The sequence below is a fragment of the Aspergillus ochraceoroseus genome, assembly GCF_002846915.1.
Source record: "Aspergillus ochraceoroseus IBT 24754 chromosome Unknown P175scaffold_4, whole genome shotgun sequence".
Classification (NCBI taxonomy): domain Eukaryota; kingdom Fungi; phylum Ascomycota; class Eurotiomycetes; order Eurotiales; family Aspergillaceae; genus Aspergillus; species Aspergillus ochraceoroseus.
Window position 1 is genome coordinate 2,287,809 of NW_024468479.1, and position 21,951 is coordinate 2,309,759.

The 21,951-nt window shown below is 48.9% G+C and overlaps 9 protein-coding genes across 9 annotated transcripts; 3 read left to right on the plus strand and 6 right to left on the minus strand.

Annotated features, from left to right (window-relative positions):
* Positions 1-887: 887 nt before the first annotated feature.
* Positions 888-4,981, plus strand: P175DRAFT_0516790 (cation-translocating P-type ATPase). Its single transcript, XM_040898930.1, has 13 exons — positions 888-1,119; positions 1,327-1,855; positions 1,906-2,176; positions 2,236-2,476; positions 2,530-2,891; positions 2,954-3,239; positions 3,291-3,350; positions 3,401-3,857; positions 3,916-3,972; positions 4,025-4,094; positions 4,144-4,333; positions 4,386-4,647; positions 4,701-4,981. The coding sequence occupies exons 1-13, from the start codon at positions 943-945 to the stop codon at positions 4,865-4,867; spliced, it is 3,129 nt and encodes a 1,042-aa protein (XP_040752630.1). The 5' UTR covers positions 888-942; the 3' UTR covers positions 4,868-4,981.
* Positions 4,932-7,150, minus strand: P175DRAFT_0557906 (putative MFS multidrug transporter; the record flags this gene model as incomplete). Its single annotated transcript, XM_040900805.1, has 7 exons — positions 4,932-5,081; positions 5,135-5,825; positions 5,912-5,959; positions 6,027-6,260; positions 6,317-6,449; positions 6,504-7,033; positions 7,093-7,150. The coding sequence occupies 6 exons, from the start codon at positions 7,148-7,150 to the stop codon at positions 5,227-5,229; spliced, it is 1,602 nt and encodes a 533-aa protein (XP_040752631.1). The 3' UTR covers positions 4,932-5,081; positions 5,135-5,226.
* Positions 7,151-7,780: 630 nt separating this feature from the next.
* Positions 7,781-9,958, minus strand: P175DRAFT_0493519 (fungal specific transcription factor domain-containing protein; the record flags this gene model as incomplete). The annotated part of the gene is made up of 6 exons (XM_040895971.1): positions 7,781-8,307; positions 8,369-8,647; positions 8,703-8,819; positions 8,868-9,448; positions 9,493-9,777; positions 9,831-9,958. 6 exons carry the CDS (start codon positions 9,956-9,958, stop codon positions 7,781-7,783), a joined length of 1,917 nt encoding a protein of 638 aa, XP_040752632.1.
* A 274-nt stretch (positions 9,959-10,232) lies between these two features.
* P175DRAFT_0501879 (uncharacterized protein) lies at positions 10,233-11,356 on the minus strand. Its single transcript, XM_040897261.1, has 2 exons — positions 11,118-11,356; positions 10,233-11,060 (listed from the first exon to the last, which is right to left on the minus strand). The coding sequence occupies exons 1-2, from the start codon at positions 11,316-11,318 to the stop codon at positions 10,578-10,580; spliced, it is 684 nt and encodes a 227-aa protein (XP_040752633.1). The 5' UTR covers positions 11,319-11,356; the 3' UTR covers positions 10,233-10,577.
* Positions 11,357-12,785: 1,429 nt separating this feature from the next.
* On the minus strand, positions 12,786-13,512 carry P175DRAFT_0532620 (uncharacterized protein; the record flags this gene model as incomplete). The annotated part of the gene is made up of 3 exons (XM_040899982.1): positions 12,786-12,971; positions 13,033-13,259; positions 13,404-13,512. 3 exons carry the CDS (start codon positions 13,510-13,512, stop codon positions 12,786-12,788), a joined length of 522 nt encoding a protein of 173 aa, XP_040752634.1.
* Positions 13,513-14,073: 561 nt separating this feature from the next.
* On the plus strand, positions 14,074-16,097 carry P175DRAFT_0547526 (uncharacterized protein; the record flags this gene model as incomplete). Its single annotated transcript, XM_040900409.1, has 4 exons — positions 14,074-14,146; positions 14,332-14,369; positions 14,433-15,306; positions 15,344-16,097. The coding sequence occupies 4 exons, from the start codon at positions 14,074-14,076 to the stop codon at positions 15,718-15,720; spliced, it is 1,362 nt and encodes a 453-aa protein (XP_040752635.1). The 3' UTR covers positions 15,721-16,097.
* On the minus strand, positions 15,965-17,317 carry P175DRAFT_0436784 (glycoside hydrolase family 75 protein; the record flags this gene model as incomplete). The annotated part of the gene is made up of 7 exons (XM_040893825.1): positions 15,965-16,038; positions 16,096-16,197; positions 16,264-16,488; positions 16,540-16,688; positions 16,736-16,872; positions 16,931-16,996; positions 17,048-17,317. 7 exons carry the CDS (start codon positions 17,315-17,317, stop codon positions 15,965-15,967), a joined length of 1,023 nt encoding a protein of 340 aa, XP_040752636.1.
* Positions 17,318-18,351: 1,034 nt separating this feature from the next.
* Positions 18,352-20,247, plus strand: P175DRAFT_0501884 (uncharacterized protein). Its single transcript, XM_040897262.1, has 4 exons — positions 18,352-19,117; positions 19,177-19,619; positions 19,677-19,781; positions 19,840-20,247. The coding sequence occupies exons 1-4, from the start codon at positions 18,774-18,776 to the stop codon at positions 19,911-19,913; spliced, it is 966 nt and encodes a 321-aa protein (XP_040752637.1). The 5' UTR covers positions 18,352-18,773; the 3' UTR covers positions 19,914-20,247.
* On the minus strand, positions 20,025-21,870 carry P175DRAFT_0252155 (cytochrome P450). Its single transcript, XM_040892699.1, has 4 exons — positions 21,738-21,870; positions 20,561-21,673; positions 20,339-20,505; positions 20,025-20,289 (listed from the first exon to the last, which is right to left on the minus strand). The coding sequence occupies exons 1-4, from the start codon at positions 21,813-21,815 to the stop codon at positions 20,136-20,138; spliced, it is 1,512 nt and encodes a 503-aa protein (XP_040752638.1). The 5' UTR covers positions 21,816-21,870; the 3' UTR covers positions 20,025-20,135.
* Between the last annotated feature and the right edge of the window lie 81 nt (positions 21,871-21,951).

The following is a 21,951-nucleotide window of genomic DNA, read 5'->3' on the forward strand; positions in this document are numbered from 1 at the left end:
GGCTAAATCAGAATAATCAGAATCCAAATGGGCTGTATTCCCCATGTTATCCCCACTGGTCAGAGTTTGCCTCGGGTTCTGATATAGGGTTTTGTGCGTCAAGACGTCGCTGTCATAGGCCATGAGAAGCGGACCTTAGAGCGTACAGCCGCGAAGCTCTGATCATTCAGTGCCAAGTACTTTCTCTCCAGACGTACTTAATCCTATGGACGATAAGCTGATATTATTTATTTGGGGAATTTGAAGGTCGCATGTGGAAGTTCTGGCTGCTCGTACCTGCTTACCATCGCAGTCACTTATTCCAAACAAAGAACTTTTCCAAGGATGATTTTCCATATTGCAGGATATTAGGAGAGTGCAACAGTAAATAAGAGAGTTGCAAAAGAAGCAACATTAGGAGAGACTGGAAAAGGAAATTTTCAAAGTCGTTTGTGTGTAGTGGTGGATCTCGAGTACGAGATGAGATGAGATGAGATTACATTGAAACACTGAGGCATTTTCTCTCCAGACAATAATGAACGAAGAGGCAGTGCAGGAGAGAAAAGGATCTCCTGTTTAAGGGAAAATTACTTTCATCAAAGTCAATAAATTGCAGAGGGTTTGAATGTGTGGTGAATTAAAAGCCGCGCGAGGTGTTTTTAGGGCCAATCAGCTACCACTGCCGCTGGGTATAGTTCAGGTCCAGCCAGCCGTCCCTCAGCTTCCCTGACATCGCTTTAGATCCCATATGGCCTTATCAGGGAGATGACATTGACACATGCATTGACTCGTTCGGACAGACTCAGTATCCTAATGTGGATGGGGAGGCTAGTACTTATGATCCATGCGCCAGGAGGGTTCCCTCCCTATAAGAAGGAGGAGCTTTCCTTTAACAAAGCAGCAATATAGTGCCTCTTCCATCCATTTGAAAGCTTGCCCGCCGTCATCTAATTGTCGATTCTCATGGAACAGGATAATCGTAAGGATCACATCCGTATTGCGGAGGAGGGGATCCAGCATAATACCACCCGTCCGTTGGTTCGTCGGGGCTCGAATGCCTCATCTATGTCCATTCACAGTGCACGGGGAAGACTCTCTGCACCCGAGAATTTGCTCCCTATCACATATCGCACCCTGTATGTGATGAATTCCCCTTGCTTGCGCCTAATCGCATTATTCTAACGCAGGGATCCTAGCTCCTACAAAGTTGATACGGCGGAGACCTCATTCGAAAAGAGCGGCAAGGACTCTACCAGCAAGGATGAGCGCAAAGAGCTAAAAGGTTCGAATTTCGCCTCTCACTTGGCTGTATCGCGCTAAAGCTCTGCTTAAACAGGTCTGTCGGAGCTCGATTGGCATGTTCTCTCCGTCAACGAACTGCAGACGCGCCTCTCTACCTCCACGGCCCAAGGTCTTTCTAGTGAGCAGGTCGCACGTCGTGCAGCAGAATATGGAAAGAATAAGCCATCCCCTGCACCGTCAAGATGGTTTCTAACTACCCTGGGATATCTCTTTGGCGGCTTTGGTTCAATTCTACTGGGCGGCTCCATTCTGGTCTTTGTCTCCTGGAAGCCTCTCGGCCAGCCCCCGTCTGAAGCGAATCTGGCGCTGGCTCTGGTTCTACTTGCCGTCTTCATCATTCAAGCCGGTTTCAACGCATGGCAGGATTGGTCTTCCTCCCGCGTCATGGCATCTATCACCACGATGCTTCCAGATCAGTGTATTGTCATTCGCGATGGGAAGCAGAGCAGTATTAGCGCAATCGACTTAGTACCAGGAGATGTGATCCAAATCAAGCAGGGCAATAAACTGCCCGCTGATGTACGTTTTGTCCAAGTCTCAGCAGATGCTAAGTTTGATCGATCCATTCTGACGGGTGAGATGTTTCCCTGTCATTGCACGCTCTCTCCTTGCTAATTGTCAAAGGTGAATCCGAACCGGTTACTGGGACCGTCGACTCGACGGATAACAACTATCTGGAAACTCACTCCATTGGCCTCCAGAGTACACACTGTGTCTCTGGCACTGCCCTTGCCGTTGTGGTTGGAACTGGGGACTTGACCGTCTTTGGACGGATTGCGGGTTTGACCAACAGACGCCGCACCGAGAGAACTCCCATGCAGAAAGAAATCTTGCGTTTTGTCCTGATCATCGTCTCTTTCATTGTGACTTTTGTTATTATCATAATTGTTATCTGGTAAGCGTGGTTTATTGGTTGCTTTCTCATGTCTGGTCGTTGCGGTTAATCGTTTTTAGGGGCGCATGGCTCCATCGTGACTATCCAGACTGGATCAATGTCCCGACTCTTATCGTTGACTGCGTCAGTGTCGGCATTGCCTTCATTCCTGAAGGCCTTCCTATTGCGTTGACAATGAGCCTGACCATTGTGGCGAACATGATGAAGAAGAATAAGATCCTCTGCAAAACCCTGGCCACTGTGGAAACCCTAGGAGCTGTTTCCGTCATCTGCTCCGATAAAACAGGCACTTTGACAAAGGTATGGATGCGTTTACATTCCCTCTTGCTCCAAACTAACATTGTTTACTTTAGAACGAAATGTATGTCACTGATTGTTTCTCTGGTGGTGAGGAATACCTCGCCGAAGGCGCCAAAGAGTACATGGTACATGGATCCGGATCTGGGGAATTCCCCAATGAGTCTATTGGCCTTGTCAGGATTGTCGCATGTCTCTGCAATGCAGCTGAATTTGATGCTTCAACCCTGGACCGCCCATTGCATCTCACAAAAATCCACGGTGATCCCACCGATCAGGCAGTTCTCCGGCTCTCTCAGTCTCTCGGGCATGTGAGTGAACATCGGGACCAATGGAAGAAGGCATTCGAAATTGCATTTAATAGCAAGAATAAGTTTATGATCCGTATCATGATTCCCATTAATGCAATGGAAGAGGGGTAAGTCAGATATTTTATTATTCTCGGTGGCATAACTAGTCGCTTACTTACGCAATGATCAGGTACTTGTTTATAAAAGGCGCTCCAGATGTGCTGCTATCCAGATGTACACAGGTGATTAAACGTGATGGAAAGCCTGGCGAGCTGTCATACACTGAGCGCACCATGGTCGAAGCCACCAAGGATAACTGGTCAGCATGTGGAAAGAGAGTCATCCTGATGGCTCAGAAACCGGTTACTTCTGAGTGGATCAGCTCAGTTGCCTCCTCGCAAGACGAGAAGCTTGTTCTTCAAGCTGCGCGGGACGAATTGACCCTGGTAGGACTTGTCGGCATTGCTGACCCTCCAGTAAGGCTACTCGTTGTCTCTCTTCGTTTGCAGGTTTAATATTCTTTCTAGAGAGACGAAATTCCGACTGTTATCGATACCCTCCGTAGAGCCTCTATCCGAATTATGATGGTAAGGGGTCCGAAGTCAAAATGGGGAGCAAGCACTACTAACTCACTCAGGTCACTGGTGATTACAAGCTCACGGCTCAAGCAATTGCCATTCAGTGTGGTATTATTCGCACACCTCCGGCTCTAATACATGATGTCAACGCTCTGGACCACTCAGAGAAGGCACTCGTGCGCTCACCTGGCTCAACCACGGCCATCGTCGTTAGCGGTCCTGATCTTGCAGACCTTTCTGATGAGCAGTGGGATAGGCTTTGCGGTTATGAGGAGATTGTGTTTGCCCGAACCACGCCCGAGCAGAAGCTGCGCATTGTCAAGGAGTTCCAAGCCCGCGACAACATTGTGGCCATGACTGGTGACGGAGTCAACGACGCTCCCTCCCTCAAGGCAGCCGATGTGGGTGTGGCTTTGGGTAGTGGCTCAGATATCGCTATTGAAGCGGCTGACATGGTTCTCCTCGACTCGTTCTCCGCCATTGTCGAGGCCGTTAAGTACGGAAGATTGGTATACGGTGAGTCTGCTGCTAAATTCAATATCTTGGCCGAGCTTCGTACTCATGAAAACGCCAGATAACCTCAAGAAAACAGTCATCTACCTTCTTCCTGCAGGAAGTTTCAGCGAGCTATGTATGTGCTACGTAGCCTTTAGCTAGTCCGTAGCTCAGCTAACAGCTATCAGGGCCGGTTGTTACCAACGTTGTCCTGGGTGTTCCCCAGGTTTTGTCTTCATTCCTCATGATTATTATTTGGTTTGTTTGGCCTTTTAGATATTTCAAGCTCAATGCTCATACTCCACAGCTGCCTTACTGACTGCGCTGGTGCAATCACGCTTGCCTTCGAAAAGCCCGAATCCGATGTGCTCCTCAGACCCCCACGAGACCCGAAGAGGGACCGTCTTGTGGATGCTAAACTCCTTCTGCACGCATACGGGGTTGTAGGACTATATGAGTGCTTCATGTCTTACGTTATGGCATTCTGGCACATGCAGGTGTGTTTATCAGAAACCTTTCTCACCTGTATCAGTCACTAACATCAGACAGAGGAGAGGTGTTCCATTTAGTGCCATGGTGCTCAAATTCGGCAACATGGCACCACAATATGACCCTGACTATGTGACCCAGGTTGCTAATGAAGCATCTTCGATCTACTTTGTCACTCTGGTCATCATGCAGTTCTTCAACTTGCTTGCCATTCGTACTCGCCGCCTGAGTATCTTCCAACAGCCGCCCATCTTCAATCAGAAAACCCAGAATCTGCTTCTATTCCCTGCAATGACTTTCGCCCTGTGCATTGTCTTTGTCTGTGAGTTTTGCTTTCCACAGCTGCCTTGCGGAATGGCTGACAGTTTGACACAGTCTGCTATATTCCTCAGTTGCACGATTCTATTGCCACTACGACGATTCCAGTGGAGCATTTCTTCCTTCCTATCGCCTTTGGCCTTGGTCTTCTTATCCTTGATGAGACGAGAAAGTATTGTGTGCGCCGTTGGCCTCATGGTGTCCTGGCAAGGATTGCCTGGTAGATAAAAATAACTCTACGGGTTCATTTTTCACAGTAGTTCTTGACGACTACAATCCCGTTCCGGCACTTGACATAATCTATTACCCAGATGTAAAAATTTAACATTGCTTTTGATCATGAATCCATCCATTACGGTTCTGTATGTGGAGGATTTGCTATGCTATAATGATTATGCGAATTAAGTCTAGTCAACCAAAACAGAACTTTTGTCGTCTCTATGCACCATTAATCGTTAGTTCCAACTTCGTCAGAGGATAAAACCGCTTACTTCTCTCTTCCTCTTCCTCCTCCTCCTCCTCCTCCTCCTCCTCACCTTGTTTCATTCAACTCACAGGATACAAGGCATGCATGCCAAACCAACTAACACTCCTCTTTCTTCTCTCCTCCCTGTCGCTCTCTCATCCCCTCTCCGTCGCTTTCCGGTCCACTCGCGCCAAACTCAGCCCACTCATTCTTCGTCAACATTTGACAGAACTTGCTCCGGGCACGGATCCAATCTCCCTTATAAAGAAGAATGAAGGGAATCGGTACACATGCCAAGCTTATAAACCCAACCAGGGAAGTCGCCCATGCAATCCCCAAGGTTGAATACATGGGCTTCGCCGCGAACGGCAAAAGGGCACCAAGGATACTCCTCACAATCACGGAGGCCGCCAGCGCACTGGCAGAGTAGATCTTGTACGCGTCTGTCACGTAGGTTAGCAGCGAGATGAAGATCGTTTGGTATCCGAATCCGAAGACCAGGCCGGACGCCAAGGGGACGGCCCAGTGGATATCTGGGCGGGCAGTCCAGGCGAGCCACAAGAGACTGATCACGATGCATATGCTGCCGATGCAGGAGAGTGGGAGACGGTGTAGTTCGGGGCTGAAGTTCCAGGGTTTGTTGGTGGCTTTGGCTTGGTCGTATTTCAAGTCCCACCATAGGGCTGCGAGACCCGTCGTGCAGGCGCCGATGCCGACTTTTGTTTTTTTTTTTTTTACCCACGGTTAGTTTTTCGTACAATCGGAAAGGTATATATATATATATATATCCGGTGGTACTTACGTGGAACCAAACCTAAGGATGTCGTTTTGATGCTGAAGTTGTATACCTCTATAGAAAATTCACGGTCAGTTTGCGGGAATCGTCCCGACGTGCGGAACGTAGCTGCGGTGCGTACCTGGTAAGATGATGGGGTAGGCCTGGAAGTAAAAGAATATCAGACCATATGCGAGGGAAATGTATATTGAGGTCGACGATATAATGGGCTCCCATAGGAACATGTCTAGGGGTCGTTTGAGCATTGTGAGAATGTCGGTCGAGTTTACTCCTAACGTTGGCGCCACGACATTCTCGCCCGATATCTTACTGAGCTCTGCGGCGCGACGCTTCAGTATGACCGGACCAAAGGTTTCTGGTTTGCTTTTTGTCAGCCCGCCCTGCGATTCAAACCGGATAAGCGAGACAAACCAGGGATGAATAGAAGTCCCAGCATGGTACCTCCGGCGCACATGAGATCAATCCAGAATGTCCATCTCCAACCGTGGGATTCAGATGTAAACCCCGATATAATCGGACCCAGAATAGGTCCAAAACTCGAGCACTGGCAGAGAATTAGCATGCTTGGTGTCTATGTCGTGTGCCAGGTAAGCCCTACCGCCATGTAAAACGCCATCACACGACCACGAGGGCGCAAGTCAAACATATCTGCATATACTCCGCCAACCACAGTTTGTGGCGCAACTACCATTGTCCCGCAGACAAAACGGAAGAATAAAAGCGCTGGCCAGTTTGGTGCCAGGGCACATGCAAGGGTGAAGAGACAGAAGACGAAGAATGTAGGGATGAGTACAGTCCGTCGTCCGACAGTCTCACTTAACGGACTCCAGACGATTGGCCCGAACATGTACCCGAATAGAAATACAGCAGTGGGTAAATTACCCTTGACCGTATCCGTCACATTGAAATCTTTGAGTATAAGAGGGACTGCATTGCTCGGTAGTGAGGAGGACACTCCGCTGTTCATGACCGACAGCAGCGTCACAAAGACAATATAACATTTCTTTTTCGAGCTCCAATTCTTCGGGTTTTCTTTTGGACAATCTTCGAACCCTATCACCTTTGTGCACGACGGTATAACTGCCGTCGTATAGGTTTGGGAAGTCGATTTCGGAGAGGTGCTTGGTTCTGCAGTACTATCAGCAACGGTTGAAGCCGGACATGGGTTTCAACGCCATACTACCGACCTATTCGGGAAGCATTTTGTGTCTGCTCAAGACATAAACATTCCCTGTTCCCTTCCATTGCGAAAGTAGGTTACACAGTGGGAGAATTACTATACTATTACCTTCCCCCCCCCCCCCCCCAGCCCCAGCATGATCCCTGGCCAGGGCGTTGCTTAAGTATACATACACCCCATCCTAGTTATCAGTTGGAGTCGAGTAATCTAATCCCACCAGGTCCAAATATTCACTCGTTAGCGACGACATTTGCCCTATCTACACATGACAAATGCAAACTCCGATATAACCAACTATCTCCTTTTGCGACTTTCCGCGTTATCTCCCAATGATATTGTCACTCCATGAAAAACCCCTCGCTCTAAGGACCGGCCCCACACCGGCGCCGGCGGAAAGCAGAATACAATTCGGCCCCGGTTAGGGCCCGGTCGAATTTGGACAATCCGGATCAACATTTAGCTCCATTTCGGGTTCTACGTGCGATGATTATTGAATATCTTTGGCAGGAATTTGGAATGTATGCAGCTAAACCTGCGTGTCACAATCTCTGCCAAAGTTCTAGACGTGACTTGGATGGTCCAGAGCTGATCTGCGAACAGACACTCGCTCGCGTCTTGATACCCTGGTCGTAACAGACATGATCCTGCTGAGGAAACAAAGGGAGGGGGGGTAGGACCAATTATTGTAATCTCAACTAGGGCATTGAGGGCATTGCGGGAAGAAAGTCAAATACATCGGTCTGTCCTTCCTCAAACAGGTCGAACGAGTCGGCGATCGAAGTCGACAAGGTCCAGTTAGGCACATTCATGCCACCGAGTAATCTTGGCAAAACAGGTTCCGGTCGTGAATCTGCTGTTCTCCCATTATCAGAAGAAGCGGTCACATCGGTATCCCTGTCCCTTCGCAGATTTGAGCTCCGAAGCTGGTCATGTAGTAACTCAGTCGGATCGAAGTCTGGCCTCGGCAGGTTGGTCACATCGGGCTGCCTCGACCCCTCAGACAAAGGTACGGCAGTTCCCGACTGGACACTGGGATTGTTAGCGGGTGTACCCCGTTCGGCCAAGAGAGCCTCGGCATAGTTCACGAATATGGAGACCGTGCGGTGGATATCCGGATAAGGGGGCCGTTTAATGTATTCACATATTTGTCGAACTCGCTGTAGAACGAGGTTCTGGTCAAGGAGCGTAGGGTGCCATCTAGTTAGGCGGATGGCAAAGGTTGCTAAATTCGCATAAGTGACTCAATGAAAGCAGATAGGAAGGAAAATTCTTCTTCGACCTACTTATAAAGGCAATGGTAAGGGCCGGGTATGTTGGCGACCAAGTTATCTGGCACCGGTATGCCGACTCGGTCACCAGTAAATTGAGCTGGCTGGTGACGACCTCCACCAATGACTTCCAAAGGTTAAGGACGACTTCCGGGTCAACGTCCGAGATGCCATCTGATAACTGTTGAAGTTTTTGGATTCGTGCAATCGTCACACACAATACAAAAACCTTCGCGTAGTTAAGCATCAGTTTGAGACTGGACCTCTGGAAAGCGCCGGGATGGAACCCATTATCTATAGCGAGTTAGTGAAGGAAGGCCCGTGAAGGCACGCGTGGAGAGAAACATACGGCCGTGAATCTCATCCCAATTGTTCCACCACTCCTGAAGTCTGCACATAATAGCTGGAAGTTCTGTTGTGGTCAGGGGACCCGCCGTAGTGCTCTCAATTATGTGTCGCGATCGGGCTGCCATCCATCAGCTTCACTCTTGTAGCGACCAAAGACAGGGATCACCTCGAAGCTGGTGAAGTTCTATTATCGAAACAGTCCGCATGTCGGAAGGGAGGGACAGAGGGTATTCCAAAAACTTTCGCAACTTTACGTTGTCAACTTCTTTCAGCCGTGACTTCCTGCCCGTACCGGATGCCACATCTAACTCCAGAGTAAACGAGATCAACCATGTGCGGGTCTGCCAGACAAGTTTTCGGTCTTCCATGGTAGCAGAAAGGTAGCTTCTGGGCGTCGGGGTATGGGCCAACAACGTATCTAAAGATTTTTCCAGCCCCGAGTCTAATGCGGTTCGTAAAATGAGAGCCGTGGAAAACCACGTCTTTTCAGAATAGGCTGCCAGAAGAATCATTCCCTGGACTGTTTCCAGTTTTGTCGGCCGTTCGAAGAAGCTATCTTCTGCCAGCCGCTGGGCTTCGTCTTGAAGTACCCGCTGCAAGTAGATGTTCCCCTGTAAATCGGGAACTGCCCGACTAGCTAGGTAGATGATTACTGTAAAACAAAACAATGATCGCGACCGAATGGAGTCAAAGGTGTCCCGAATAGGATCAAATAGAGGTAGAAAATTTTTACTCCCGTTCATAAATCTGTCGTCATTAGTTTGCGTGCTCGTTATAGGTAGTGAACCTACCGCTCATAGATTCCCCGAGCCTGCTCTTCGCTAACAATCCCGCGGGCAATGATATCGCCTCTGGGGTCAGCAACGTCGGACTCGCCCATAAATATCGGATCATGACGCTCCTGAAGGCTCAGAGACATCGAATGCATTGCTGACTGAGGTGCAATCATGTCCTGAGGACTGAACTGTTCGAGTTCGATGCCTCCGGACTGGTTGTTTGTGGCCGATATTGACGTGGTACATGGCGCGGACAAGGCCGGGCTTCCTGATGCAAGTGCCTCAAACCCGCTGCGTATTCTACAGATCGTTACCCAAAGCACTAGATGAAACTAGATGAGATGTATACTTACAGTGCCGACTGGCTTGCGTGACTCGTTCGTTCGCTCCGCCGGGGGCTATCAATGGAATCCAAGATGCACTCATGGCCGGTCGTCTGGCATCGGGTGCACGGCATCTGTGTGCGCGCATCGCAGCGCATTTTCTGCTTCCGACACCATCGGCATGCCTTTAATAACCGGGCACGAGGTGTTTCCGGTAGTTTAATCGAGTATGACGACTGTTCCCTCATAGTTCTAGGCCTCCGGATTCGTGCGGTTTCCTCTCGAACAGATCAAAATCCGCCGCTCTTCCGGCGTCCCTAATTTAGCATCCTCAGCTCACCGCCTTCGCTCCAATATATCTAGTTCCCGGAGCCCATGTACAAGTCATGGAGGAAGCCTGCATTTATCATGACATGACGGGAAATGAGGTTGTGATGCTAAGACTGTAAGGATAACGTACGTGCTCATGTATTCACCTTCCTTTCGTTACGATAGAAGCATTCTGCATGATAGAGAATGTATTATCATGAAACCCATGGCTTTGATTGTCTGGAATTCATATTAGACATTAAATTAGGTATATAAATGACGGTGTTCATTCGAGGTATTTGTAATTGAGCGAAGACAAGACGCTTTCACACACCAACGCCCGGCTGATTTGAAACAAATTGGATTCCCCAGTAAAGATCCAGCCTCTACCCAGGTTCATACATGTCGAAAACGTAGAGAAATAGCGTATGCACTGAGCCTGCTATATCTCTCTCACTTTGAAGAATTCTAACCCAAGCTATCGAAATACTTGGGCGCCACCTGCTCACAAGCATTCCATATCCGTCGGCGGTTGGCGATGCCCATCCATGCCGAGTCATTCATGCCGTATTCTGGGGTAGTGATCTTATCCAACCACGAATGAACCAGCTTATAGTTCAGATCAGGGGGCAGATCGTCTCGCGCCTGTAGAGTCTGCATCTCCCACAGCCAGGGCATGTCGTACTGGATGAAGCGCTTCCAGAAGTAATTCTCCTGAGTGATAACCTGGACGAATAATGAAGCTTCTATGAGCGCCTTCAACGAGTCACCCGGCAGGAACGAGCAGATCTTGTCAACCATCTCGACCGGTAGTTTACCAAAGGGGCTCTTTGGCTGCCTATCTTTCAGATTGACCTTTGTGTATGGGGTACGAAGATTGTCGTTTCCTTGGAGCTCAGCTTGGATGGAGGTTGATAGAGCGGGAGTATTCGTTGGGTGTTTGACAGAGTACTAGAAACCATATTAGGGAGGCTAGGCGAGTAAGACTTGAGGTGTCCCTATTCTTACCTCGGCACCAGGAATACACTGCCAGTACTGTCCCTGTGCATGAGCGACGTCCCTGCCATAGTCCAGCTGTAGAGCGGAGCCGGAAACATTGCACATAGCTGACAGGGCATCGTACAGTACATCCGGCTTGATACTGTCAGGGTCTATTCCACCTGTCAGGGTGCGAAGTAGGATTTCAAAACAGCACCAGTGGAAAGGCATGACAGCCCCCGGGGCCTCGTCCGTTCCGAGGGCATAGCTTAACAACGAGGAATCAACAGATATTCTTTTCAAGATCTGGTTATAGTGGGAAGTCTAACCAGGTAAAGTACGCTCTTTTGGGGGGGGTTCCAATCTTCACAGCCAACTCGCCCTAGAACTAGCTTAGCTAACATAATTCGGAAGGGGTCGTTATTCAAAGGCAACTTACAGCATCGGCGTAATAGCCTGGACCAGAGATGAATGCTCTGACAAAGGTTAGAGAAGATGCGGAGACCCCCAGATATAGCGGAGTCACCTACTTGGCTTTGGCTTTCGAGTCCTGGTTCTGTCCAAGACAATGGGCTTTTGATATCCAGGAAAGGCCCTCGGCGTCTACAACGCGTGCATCGTAATCCTTTACAGGATCCTCCCCGGGAACAAACGGTCCTCCTTCCTTGAGCGCGCGGCTTCGCTTTTCAATCCACCTTCGTCGGCGATCTAGAGGTGTCTGTGAGGAGGTCGATTCGATGCGCATTCTGGAGAAGCCCACGCCACAGAGGGCGCAGTAGCAATCAAATGCCATAAGGGAAGTGAATTTAGTATTGTTTTTTTTCTTTTTTTTTTGGGCCTATATTAACGAGACAGTTTGCTTGATGTTGGGAAATGAAAGTTTTGACAACTCTACTCCGTAGTTAAAGACTGCTCATGGAAAATGTTCTCCCACAATCCCAAATTTCAAGACCGGCACCGCGGCAGTCGGAAGATCAACGAACTAAAGATATCCGGCCAATCAAAGGGGTCGGACCACGCAATCTCTGGATCCAAGAACAATCCCTTATTCAGGGGCCGAATGTTGGTAACCAATTAGGCGGTTTTGGGTGGTGCTCAACCCCTGGCGAAGCGAGAATCGAGCCATGTTTCGCCGTTATTTTTGCATCGACGATGCCCCTCTCGATGCAATTTAGCAGCGGGACACTAAATTGAGGCCGATCTAGTGCCCAGCGACGCGCAGAAACCATTTCGAAAGAAGCGTGGTGTCCACAATCACAACGTTTGAAAGGGTTCAATATCTGAGGTTGACTCCGGACTGTGGAATTGTCTCGCAATCAGCGGTGTGAACAGACCCACCACTATCCACAGCCTAGCAGGGGCCCAGACTCCGTATACTGGTCACTTGACAAGCAAAAAAATTGCATGTCATATGAGGAAGGCTTAGAATGAGGCTTCCAAGCCGCCGCAGACTACCCTATCACGGCGGATGGCGTAGTGGGAAGTGAACTTGCCCGGGGATAGTTGCTCACCTCCCGCGTAAAAACCGTTTTACAATTCCGTACGGAGTACTCCGTACAGGACTGAGGAAGATGCCCTGAAATTGAAAAATCTTATTGTCTGAACCAGATATGCGGTGAATGTGGGAATCCAATCGCTTCGGAGTTTCCCTGTTTTGGTGGGTCTAGGGCCCATGGATAAGTTGGCCGAAACCAAATATCAGACTCTTCGAATGGCGTTTTCTTGCCCGTCTTCCAGAAGCACCAAAGTTGCGATTGTCTGTCCCAACCGTACGAAACTTGGTGCCCATCGTGGCCCTCCTGTTGTAGTGAGATACTTGGTCACCGTCAAAAGTTGACCCCCGAAGTGCCCATCAATGGCGTCGTGACAACGCCATAGGGCTACCTATAGTAGTGGCAACTAAAGCTGCTAGCAGATGCGCCAACCTGAAGACCCGGATGCTCACCCGGCGATTTCGTAAACTTTCGGTGGTAGTTTCTGCGAGACGCAGGGGGTAGAACCTAGTCGTTTTGCATCCGAATATTGGCCATATTTGGCGAGTACCGAACATAGCGCCAATAAAGCCGGACGTCGCCGCCGTAAAAGCCAGGAGAGGAGAGAGTGCGATGTCCCATGCACAAGCCTGGTCTTGGATCGTTTCGTATAGACCAATGCGTATGGAGACGTAGGTTACTGTTTATAACTGTCAGCTTGGATTATTCGAATGGCGGTTTCCGCGGTTCCTATCCTTAGCCCTCCTTCCACCTGAATTCGGGCTTGACCGAGAGTATTGTATTTAGCAATCTGACTTGGAGTACTCCGTACTTAGTTATGTACCACCGCCGCCATGCATGATGCCGACTCCCCGGGCCACTTCGGATACTCGGCGGGTTGGAAATCCTTCTTCGCGATGTAGGGCCGCGGATATTTGTTTCACATCCGCCATAATTTAGATGCATACTTCGTGCAAGGTAACAATTGATAAATCTTGTTGATTCAAAACCAGAATTATACACAAATCACAGTGCGTTGTAAGGCAGCAGCATTCCATCGATTTCCGGGCCAGCATATATATTGTTGGGCCTTGGCCCTAAAATGACACTTCACTTATCCAAATAGCGCAGTGATCACTGGAGGACTGTTTGAATGCCAATTATTTCTGCTGGAAGCCGCATGTTAGGATCTAGACTCTGTACTCTGGAGTCAAGACGAGACAAGTGGCGGAGGATGTTGGTTGAAGACCTGCTGCTGGTGAATAAGTGTTGCAACTTCACAATATATTCCCTAATAGGTAGCATGATATACACGCGGACTTCCTAAATGCACTTCAAATTCGGCCTATGTATAACAATAATCTAGATAAATGAGAATTTTTAGTCCCCAGTGAGCAATCCGCAAGGCTATTGGCAGATCTATATAAGCACGCCGGGACCTTAGTCTTCTCTCCGCAATCCCACGCTACTGTTATCACCCAGATGCAGGGCTGGAAGAAGCAACCACAGATGGAATGAATTGCAATAATATCATCTGCCTGCTTTTGAAGACGTGCTTGTCCGGTGGTGCTTGCATGATTACCCGAGGTTGGTTTACATAGGGCAGATGAGTATTCGCAAACATAGATTCTAGGATACTAGGAACTTATAGAATAGATGAGCAACAATGTCATCTGTTGGGACCGTTTGTGGCATAATCGAGCGTTGGCGAAGACATTCCCTACTAGGCTGAAAGTTTTGCATCTTTACTGTGTAACTCTTGAACTTTGCAGCTGCTCTAGATGCCACGTCCATCACAACAGTTTTACCAGTAAGGCCAAATGAACACTATAACCAGATTCAGATTGAGACCCTGACATGTACATTTTCATAGACCATCACAAATGACCTTGGAGGCGCGGCAATACAAGCCTTCTGGTCAGGAACATCTTTTCTTGTAGCCTCCGTGCTTTTCCAGCCTATATTCTCCCTCTGCTCCGATATCTTCGGAAGAAAGTCTGCACTCATTGTGGTGGTGATGTTTTTCATGGCCGGATCTGTTCTTGCTGCAGTTGCTACTATAAGATGTTTAGCCTGCTGCTTCCCGGAAGGGCGCCGGTGGAATCATGGCCCTAACGGAAGTTCTGATCGCAGATTTGATCCCACTCCAGGAACCTGGGCTCTAGGCTCTGTCGTTGGTCCCATTGTTGGAGGAGCATTTGCGGAATCGTCCTCGCGTTGGGTATTCTGGATCAACCTGCCGTTCTGTAGTTTAGGTCTTGTTTCGATCCCGGTAGTCCTGCGATTACACCGTGAAAAGGTGTCTATGCGCACCAAACTCACCACAATTGATTATCTGGGCTGCGGGATTTTCATCGCATCACTTTCCTCTTTTCTTGTCCCGGTGACATGGGGTGGAGTGATGTATGACTGGGATTCATGGCACACACAGTCGTCCCTCGTAGGCTTTGCATTCTACGAGCGTTTTATCCTCGCCGTCTTCCCAGAGAGTTTCACCGTGGCGTCTGTCTCCGTTCTGGCGGGCTTTGCCATAACAAAAAGCGGCAAGTATCGATGGACAATTTGGATCGGCTGGGCTATTTCCACCATCGGGATGGGCATTCTTTCGCTTCTTGATGCGAACGCTTCCATCCCCAAATGGCTCCTGCTGAATCTCATTCCTGGCCTGGGGTTAGTTAGGTCTGTTGTTCTCGGCGGTTATGCTTGCGGTTCAGGCCTCAGCGAATCCCGAGTACCTAGCTATGTCGGTAACATTGACCGCGTTCTTTCGTGCGGTTGGACAAGCGGTGGGTGTTGCAGTTGGTGGGGTGGTATTCCAGAATCAGATCAAGAAAGAATTCGAATCCAACCCACTGGTTAGCGCCACGGCGAATGAGTTTGCCCGTGATGCATCTGGGCTGGTGCAGTATATCAAGAGTCTTCCTGAAGGGGACAAGAAGCATGCTTTGGAGGGAGCTTATGCTAACGCACTTTCAGTTTTGTGGCTTGTCATGTGCGGAATTTCTGGGATAGGATTCCTCACAAGCCTGCTGATCAAACGTTATACCCTGTGCCAGGCTTTTACTTCGCAGCAAGGTCTAAAGAACCTTGTAGAATCCGATGTGGAGGGGTCTAGGAAAGCCTCTGAGGCCGGAAGCGAAAAGCCACCACAGGTCAATTGAGGAAGGAATCAAAATTATTTTGGTATCGAGGAAAACAGGCATCAGGTTTCATTTTCTTAATCAGGCGCGAGAGTGCGGGTTCTGTTACTGAATATGCAACAACATGCTCAGTTAGATTCACAAGATGCAAAGTGTTTCGAACATAGGATACGCGAAGTGCTAAACCTGCCCCGGGACTCGATCCGGAAGTTTACAAACAATCCGAATGGAGTCTGTCAGGCACCCCAATCTATCCAGAATGTATCTAGCTAGAACTGCAAACACTGTCCTTGCAGACCAGATTACCAGAGCAGTCGTCATCACTGGAGCAGGAGGCGCCTATATTGGGTGTTAGTTTAACAAGCGGAAAAGCTTCAGCTTTATAGGAGTACATACCTTCGCAGTGTCCTGACCATGAACAATCCTCATCTACAGAGCAAACACTGTCAGTGCAGACAAGATCGCCAGAGCAATCATCATCACTAGAGCAAGAAGCACCTAATAAACCGTTAGTATAACGGTTCTACACCAGCACTGGGGATGAATGGGGAGAAGAGAAAATACCTTTACAGTGTCCTTCCCAAGAGCACGAAGCTGTGGATGTTGAAGCGGTGGTGGTGGTAGTCAAGGTAGTTGCAGAGGTCGTCTTAGTGCCGCTGAGACCAAGATTGGAAGCGAGCGCATTGACAAGACTATCACCCATGGACTTGAGGGTTCCAAAGTTGGTGATATAGTGGGTATTCAAAGCGCTGCTTGGGAGCACGGCACTGTCACCCAGGAAAACAATATCTAAGCAACCTTTAGCCAACATATGGGTGAAGCGGAAATTGGGGGAAGTACAAGTCACATCAGCAGGAGTATGGCCACTATCTCCGTTAAGGTCCTCGTCAGGAAAACAGGTACGAGCCATAAGCCACGAGGCCTCTCCAGTGACTTCGGGGTCGTCGCCGTTTGTATCGCCCAGAATGCCGTAGAACATTTTTCCGTTGCTAGAAGGGTTAGCAGCTGAGCAAGATAGCGTCGGGGGCTAACATACCAGATCACAGCAGCAATGTTATTTCCAGGTAACTTCTTAGAGTTGGCCGTGACGTACTTATCTGGGATAACAATCCAAGGGACTTCGTATGCTGCGAGGGCACCCCAGTCTGTTTCTGACTGGCCATCAGGATTGCCCTGTTGAGTGCTTAGTATTCAATTTCCCAACCGAAATAAAGAACCGGCGCATCTGTACCTTGCACTTGTAATCGAGCCCGTCGCAGTCGACGTCCATATCGGCCGTGAACACAATCGCGGCGCCCTATGACAGTCACTAAAAGCTTTTGTCTGTTTTGAACAAAAGCAGCCTTACCTTGCTAAATGACGACCAATCACTATAGATAGTTGACTTGATAGACGATCCCTCGCTGATAGGATATGTAGCGTGGGCAGGGACCTTTGTGCATTCTGCTGCAGCAGACTTCAGAGCAGCAACGGGCATGGTAGCCGTGGCACTGAAGTAACTTGCTGGGGGACCTGCATCAGGTTTGTTGTAATCCGATCCAGACACAACTTGACTGAGAGCTGACCCAAATAGTGTAGTGCACACTGCCAGGTACTGAAGACGAGTTCCAATTGCCATCTTTCCTGTTCTCACCAAAGCTATGCAATCGATGATTGAAATGATTCTTATGGGGTTTCCACGTTCTCATGGAGTGCACGTCTGCAGATATTTATGCTTTGCCTTCCAGCGTCTTGGAAGTGATCAATTGAAGACTCAAGACTGACGCTTAATGCAGCGAAGGCCTTCTCAAGTCGTATCCGCCCACCCCCGTCCAATGGGAAACAGGGTGGGCAAACGCCCGGCCCAAGCGATGCACTTCAAACAGCCCTCGTCTCCAGTAACGGTTTCTGGCATTGGAAATTGCAACCTGCCCGGGATCTGCTGAACCCGTCAGATCTCTATTTTGGGGCCAAGAGACGAGCAGCTGCGGTTCTCAATCCAACTTCTTCCGCACGTGTTGTGTTGGACAGCCCAAATATCGGAAGATGGCTACATACCTAATTATGAGAATCATGCTTGCGTGGGATGACGACTAGGCCTCATTGGCAGAGATGCATCTGGTAGCATGCAGACTGCTGGTAGGAAGCACAACTCCACGAAAAGCCCCGAGTCAAGGACACTCGATTCACAGCGCTAAAATGTCTCTAGCCTTTGCTTGACTTGCCGGTTTAATATACAAGCCAGGTAAGGGAACGTGGGGGCGGAATTCAGCTCGCAATTGCTGCTTTTGAAGTGATACCTGCATCTATCTTGGAACTAATCAGTCACTCCGTGCAGTCAGATTGCGCGAAGCAGTTTCCTAAACAGTATTATACAAAACTCCCTCCTCCACTTGACCGAATGGTGAGCTAGTCATGCCGTGAATACAGCATTACAAAGTAATCTCAGCGAAACGAGACAATAAGCTGCATGGAACCAACGGGTATAGTATCTTCTCAGCAGTATCTGGGCGGCAAATTTAGTACCCTGCCAAATCTTCCATGATCACGGCGTATATACATGTTGATGTTTATGAATTGTGTTAATGCTCAAAGGTGTCAGATATTGGCTAAATTTAACTGAAACTGACAAGCCCGCTTAGGCTCGGGAAGCGTAGGGCGCAGCGAGCTTCTACATATTTCATGGGGCAATACAATACATACTTAGAGCCGCCGAAATGGAGTCTGTTTACGAATCAAGCCTCTCCAAGCAACCCTGTGGCAGCTACACCACAGATCTTTGAGAGCAACTGAAGAATTCAAGGATTACGGGCTCCCCGCCATCGGGCTGATTTGGGGCACAGCTGGGTCAAATTTGGCATAATGTGTAAAATATTGGCTTAGCGTTGCTGCATTATGTATTTTTTAGGTGGGTTTGTTCGGGCTGTCTCGGATGAGGCTCTAGATATTTCCTCACGTACGGAGTAATATCCTACCGTGTAAAATCGACGGGGCAAAGCTAGGTTTAAATGGAACAAGATTATCCTTGACTATTGCTCATTCCAGGAACCTGCTCTGAAGATCAACCTAATCATCGCAGATCATACGTTCCTAAAATGCTGTTCTACAAGAGTCTCTGCTTGCTAGCAACCCTGCAGCCGGTGTTCTCGGCATCTATGCTGAATTACTCTGCGGCCCGGGGAGATGATCAGTCGATATTGGGACAGTTGAATCTTGAGGCCGCTCGCGGTGACAAAGTCAGTGCCAATCGAGCTGATTTATATATCAAACCAGGCACCGATGCCAAGGGTGTCAAAGCACTGCACTTCCATCGCAATGTGGGTGACATCCGGGCAGAGTATCACGCTCTATCCAAGAAAATCGACGTCGACCAAACCTACTATATCGGATACAAACTCTCACTGGGGGTTATTGAGGAAAGTCTTATGATTTGGCAATTGTATTATCCCGTATTCTGCTCCCTATTCGAGCGTTGATCAAAGCTAAACCCCGTCACAGTAAGGCCTACACCGACAACAACGCCGAGGACAACGGTGCCAACATCCCGCTCTCGCTAGAGATTAAGAGCGGAAAGTTGCACTTCCAATACCAGGCGGATTACTCCGCTCATCGGGTATCACAGTGGTCCCAAACCGTGACTGCTAACACTGTCTACTCGTTCGGAATTGTTATCAACACTTCCAGGCCCGGTTGGGCTGAGCTTTACTTCAACGGCAAAAAGCAGACCTTCTCCACTACCGGCACCACTAGGCTGAATGGCAATACCTTCGTTGGCCGAAACGAGCCAAAGTTTGGCATTTATCGTGGAGAGGCAGTGGCAATAAACAACTATGTCTACAATGTCCAGGTCGGGACGGCGCTGAGTGACATTTCCGAGGCTTCTGGGATTAGCTCTTCCGGGTCGAGTTCTGGATCTTGTTCCTGGTCCGGCCACTGTGCGGGTATGTTGAACCCATTTCACCGGCCTTGGAATTGAGGGCTCACTGATCTTTTCATAGGCGCCACCTGTTCCACGGATGATGATTGCTCCGACAGCTTGGTCTGTACCAGCGGGGTTTGCTCTTCTGACTCTTCCACCTGCGACTGGGTGGGGCACTGTGCCGGTATGCCATCCTTCTTGCTGCAGGAGAACCGCAGTAGTAGTTGCTAACTATGTCACAGGTGCTACATGTACTACTTACAATGACTGTTCGGGTGACTTGGTCTGCAAGAATGCAGTATGTACCGAGGCCTAACTAACCTGGTTCAACACTGCAAGAAGTTTCCAGCTCCAATACAACAACAACGACAACAACGAATGGTTTCACTATATAGTAGATACATGCAAACCATGATATGTCTTTGCAATAGGTAACTTTAAGAGTTGATATTGAATGGGGTCCAGTAGTTAGCATGTATACGACGGCTTTCCCCGTCAATGTCACAGGTGGCCGCTCTTCTCAAGCAGGGCACACAACTCAATATCTACGCTTTACTCGAACCATGAGCTTGTTCTTCTCCCACAATAAGAAAGCCTTTTGCTTTTCCCATCCCAGGGATGATGGCGCCAAGGTAAAATCGAAATTATACAGTACATTTGCCAAAAGAATGCGCATTTCGTGATACGCCAAACTAGTCACATCAGCTAAAGTATTTCTGCAAGAGGACAATTAAGGCTCACTTTTTCCCGAGACAGTTGCGAGGGCCAAATGAGAATGGTTGCAACGCTGCCTTTTTATCCGTGGCAAATTCTGGGTCATCCAGCCAGCGCTCTGGGAGAAATTCATTGGGCCGTTTGAAATTTTCGGGGTTGCGATATGTTGTCCATTGGCTTACGGAAACGGCAGTCTATAGGGCTGTGAGCACCTTTGAAGTTGTATCAACAGGTACAAGATCATCTTACTCCTGCAGGAACCAACTCGCCACAGACCATCAACCCCCCCGAGGGAATGATGCGAGGCACGCCGGTAGGAACGGGAGGATAAAACCGCAAGCCCTCTTCAATACACGCATTCAAGTACTCCAGTCTTGCTAGTGTGCCCATATCAATTCCAGAATGGTTCTGGAACGTCTCTCGAACTTCCTTTGTGATTCGTTCCATCTTCTCAGGCTGTAGAAGTAACTGATAAGTCAACCCACTCAGTGCGGTGGCCGTAGTTTCGGTCCCCGCTACCATAAAGATATGCGAATTGGCATACATTTCGCTTCTACTGAGTTTTAATTCTTCCTTCTGGTTCAGCACAAGTCCCCAGATATCTGGCCGGTCCAAGTGCTGATCCACACGGTTGTCCACTCTCTCCTTGCAAGCGGCCAAATGGGCAATCGCCTTCTGCTTAACAGAGCGTGGAAGAAATGCATTCAAAAGAAGGGATCCAAACGGGTAGTATCGAGCAGCCCGTTCAAGAGATGTCAATTTCACCCGAGAAAACACTGCTGTCATCCACGACGAGCTTCCCATTCCTTTGAGTAGGTCTAGCGAGGCACCGAAGGTGAGATCTCCCATTATATCAAAGGTGGCCATGTTGTACATGGTGACCAGGTCGATCTCTGCGGTAGGCTTTTCCGTTATATTTCCATTGATCCTCTCGACCAGCATATCTGCATAGCGCCGGATAAGGGGCTGTTGATCCCTTAAAGCTCGGTCCGAAAACGCGTTCGAAAAGTTTCTGCGAAAGCGAGAGTGGTCTGTAACATTTGCTCGAATGATATCTGGCGCATGAAATGGCCCAGGTCCAAAGAAGCGTGTATCCTTCTCTGCTGTTTTTCTTCCCGACGCTGCATGGCCGTAAATACCCCTCCATGCGTCGCCATCTGCATAGCTTAGCTCGTCCGGGCAGATACGAATGGTATTGCCGTACTTGACATGCAGATCATGTAGCCAAGTAACATAGTCTCCTCTAAGAGTATGATAGATATATGGTATGCGGGTCAGCGCTGGGAGGATAGGTCCGGGATATTTGCGTAGCGGATGTATAAACAGTTGATAGAAGCACCGAGCAAGGACCCCAATCATAACCTGATATCAAACCACCCGTGAAGTCAGTATTTGTTGATCTAGAAAGATAGCTGGTTGCACCTACCAAGCCCCCTAGGAGAGCAAAGTACTTCGTGTTAAACAGCGTGACACCCAAAGCTGGAGTCACGTCAGATGTAGCCATACCGAATGCGGGTTAAATAGAAGGTCCTGAAGAATATAAACCGACGAAAATCTCGCCCTAGTAGAAGGATTGCAGGACTAACATCTATAGCATGACCGTTCGTGGAGGTCTGCCATTATATAGACGCGCGGTACTT

Bases quoted from the DNA above. Each gene is read 5' to 3' on its own strand.
- P175DRAFT_0501884 (XM_040897262.1), top strand. From the start codon at position 18,774: ATGCTGTTCTACAAGAGTCTCTGCTTGCTAGCAACCCTGCAGCCGGTG. The intron at 19,620-19,676 runs GTATGTTGAACC...ATCTTTTCATAG, and splicing joins CTGGTCCGGCCACTGTGCGG to GCGCCACCTGTTCCACGGAT. The intron at 19,782-19,839 runs GTATGCCATCCT...ACTATGTCACAG, and splicing joins CTGGGTGGGGCACTGTGCCG to GTGCTACATGTACTACTTAC.
- P175DRAFT_0516790 (XM_040898930.1), top strand. From the start codon at position 943: ATGGAACAGGATAATCGTAAGGATCACATCCGTATTGCGGAGGAGGGG. The intron at 4,095-4,143 runs GTTTGTTTGGCC...CATACTCCACAG, and splicing joins TTCCTCATGATTATTATTTG to CTGCCTTACTGACTGCGCTG. The intron at 4,334-4,385 runs GTGTGTTTATCA...AACATCAGACAG, and splicing joins TGGCATTCTGGCACATGCAG to AGGAGAGGTGTTCCATTTAG.
- P175DRAFT_0501879 (XM_040897261.1), bottom strand. From the start codon at position 11,318: ATGCCTTTCCACTGGTGCTGTTTTGAAATCCTACTTCGCACCCTGACA. The intron at 11,061-11,117 runs GTAAGAATAGGG...TATGGTTTCTAG, and splicing joins AGTGTATTCCTGGTGCCGAG to TACTCTGTCAAACACCCAAC.
- P175DRAFT_0252155 (XM_040892699.1), bottom strand. From the start codon at position 21,815: ATGGCTACATCTGACGTGACTCCAGCTTTGGGTGTCACGCTGTTTAAC. The intron at 21,674-21,737 runs GTAGGTGCAACC...GTTTGATATCAG, and splicing joins TTGCTCTCCTAGGGGGCTTG to GTTATGATTGGGGTCCTTGC. The intron at 20,506-20,560 runs GTAAGATGATCT...ACAGCCCTATAG, and splicing joins GCGAGTTGGTTCCTGCAGGA to ACTGCCGTTTCCGTAAGCCA.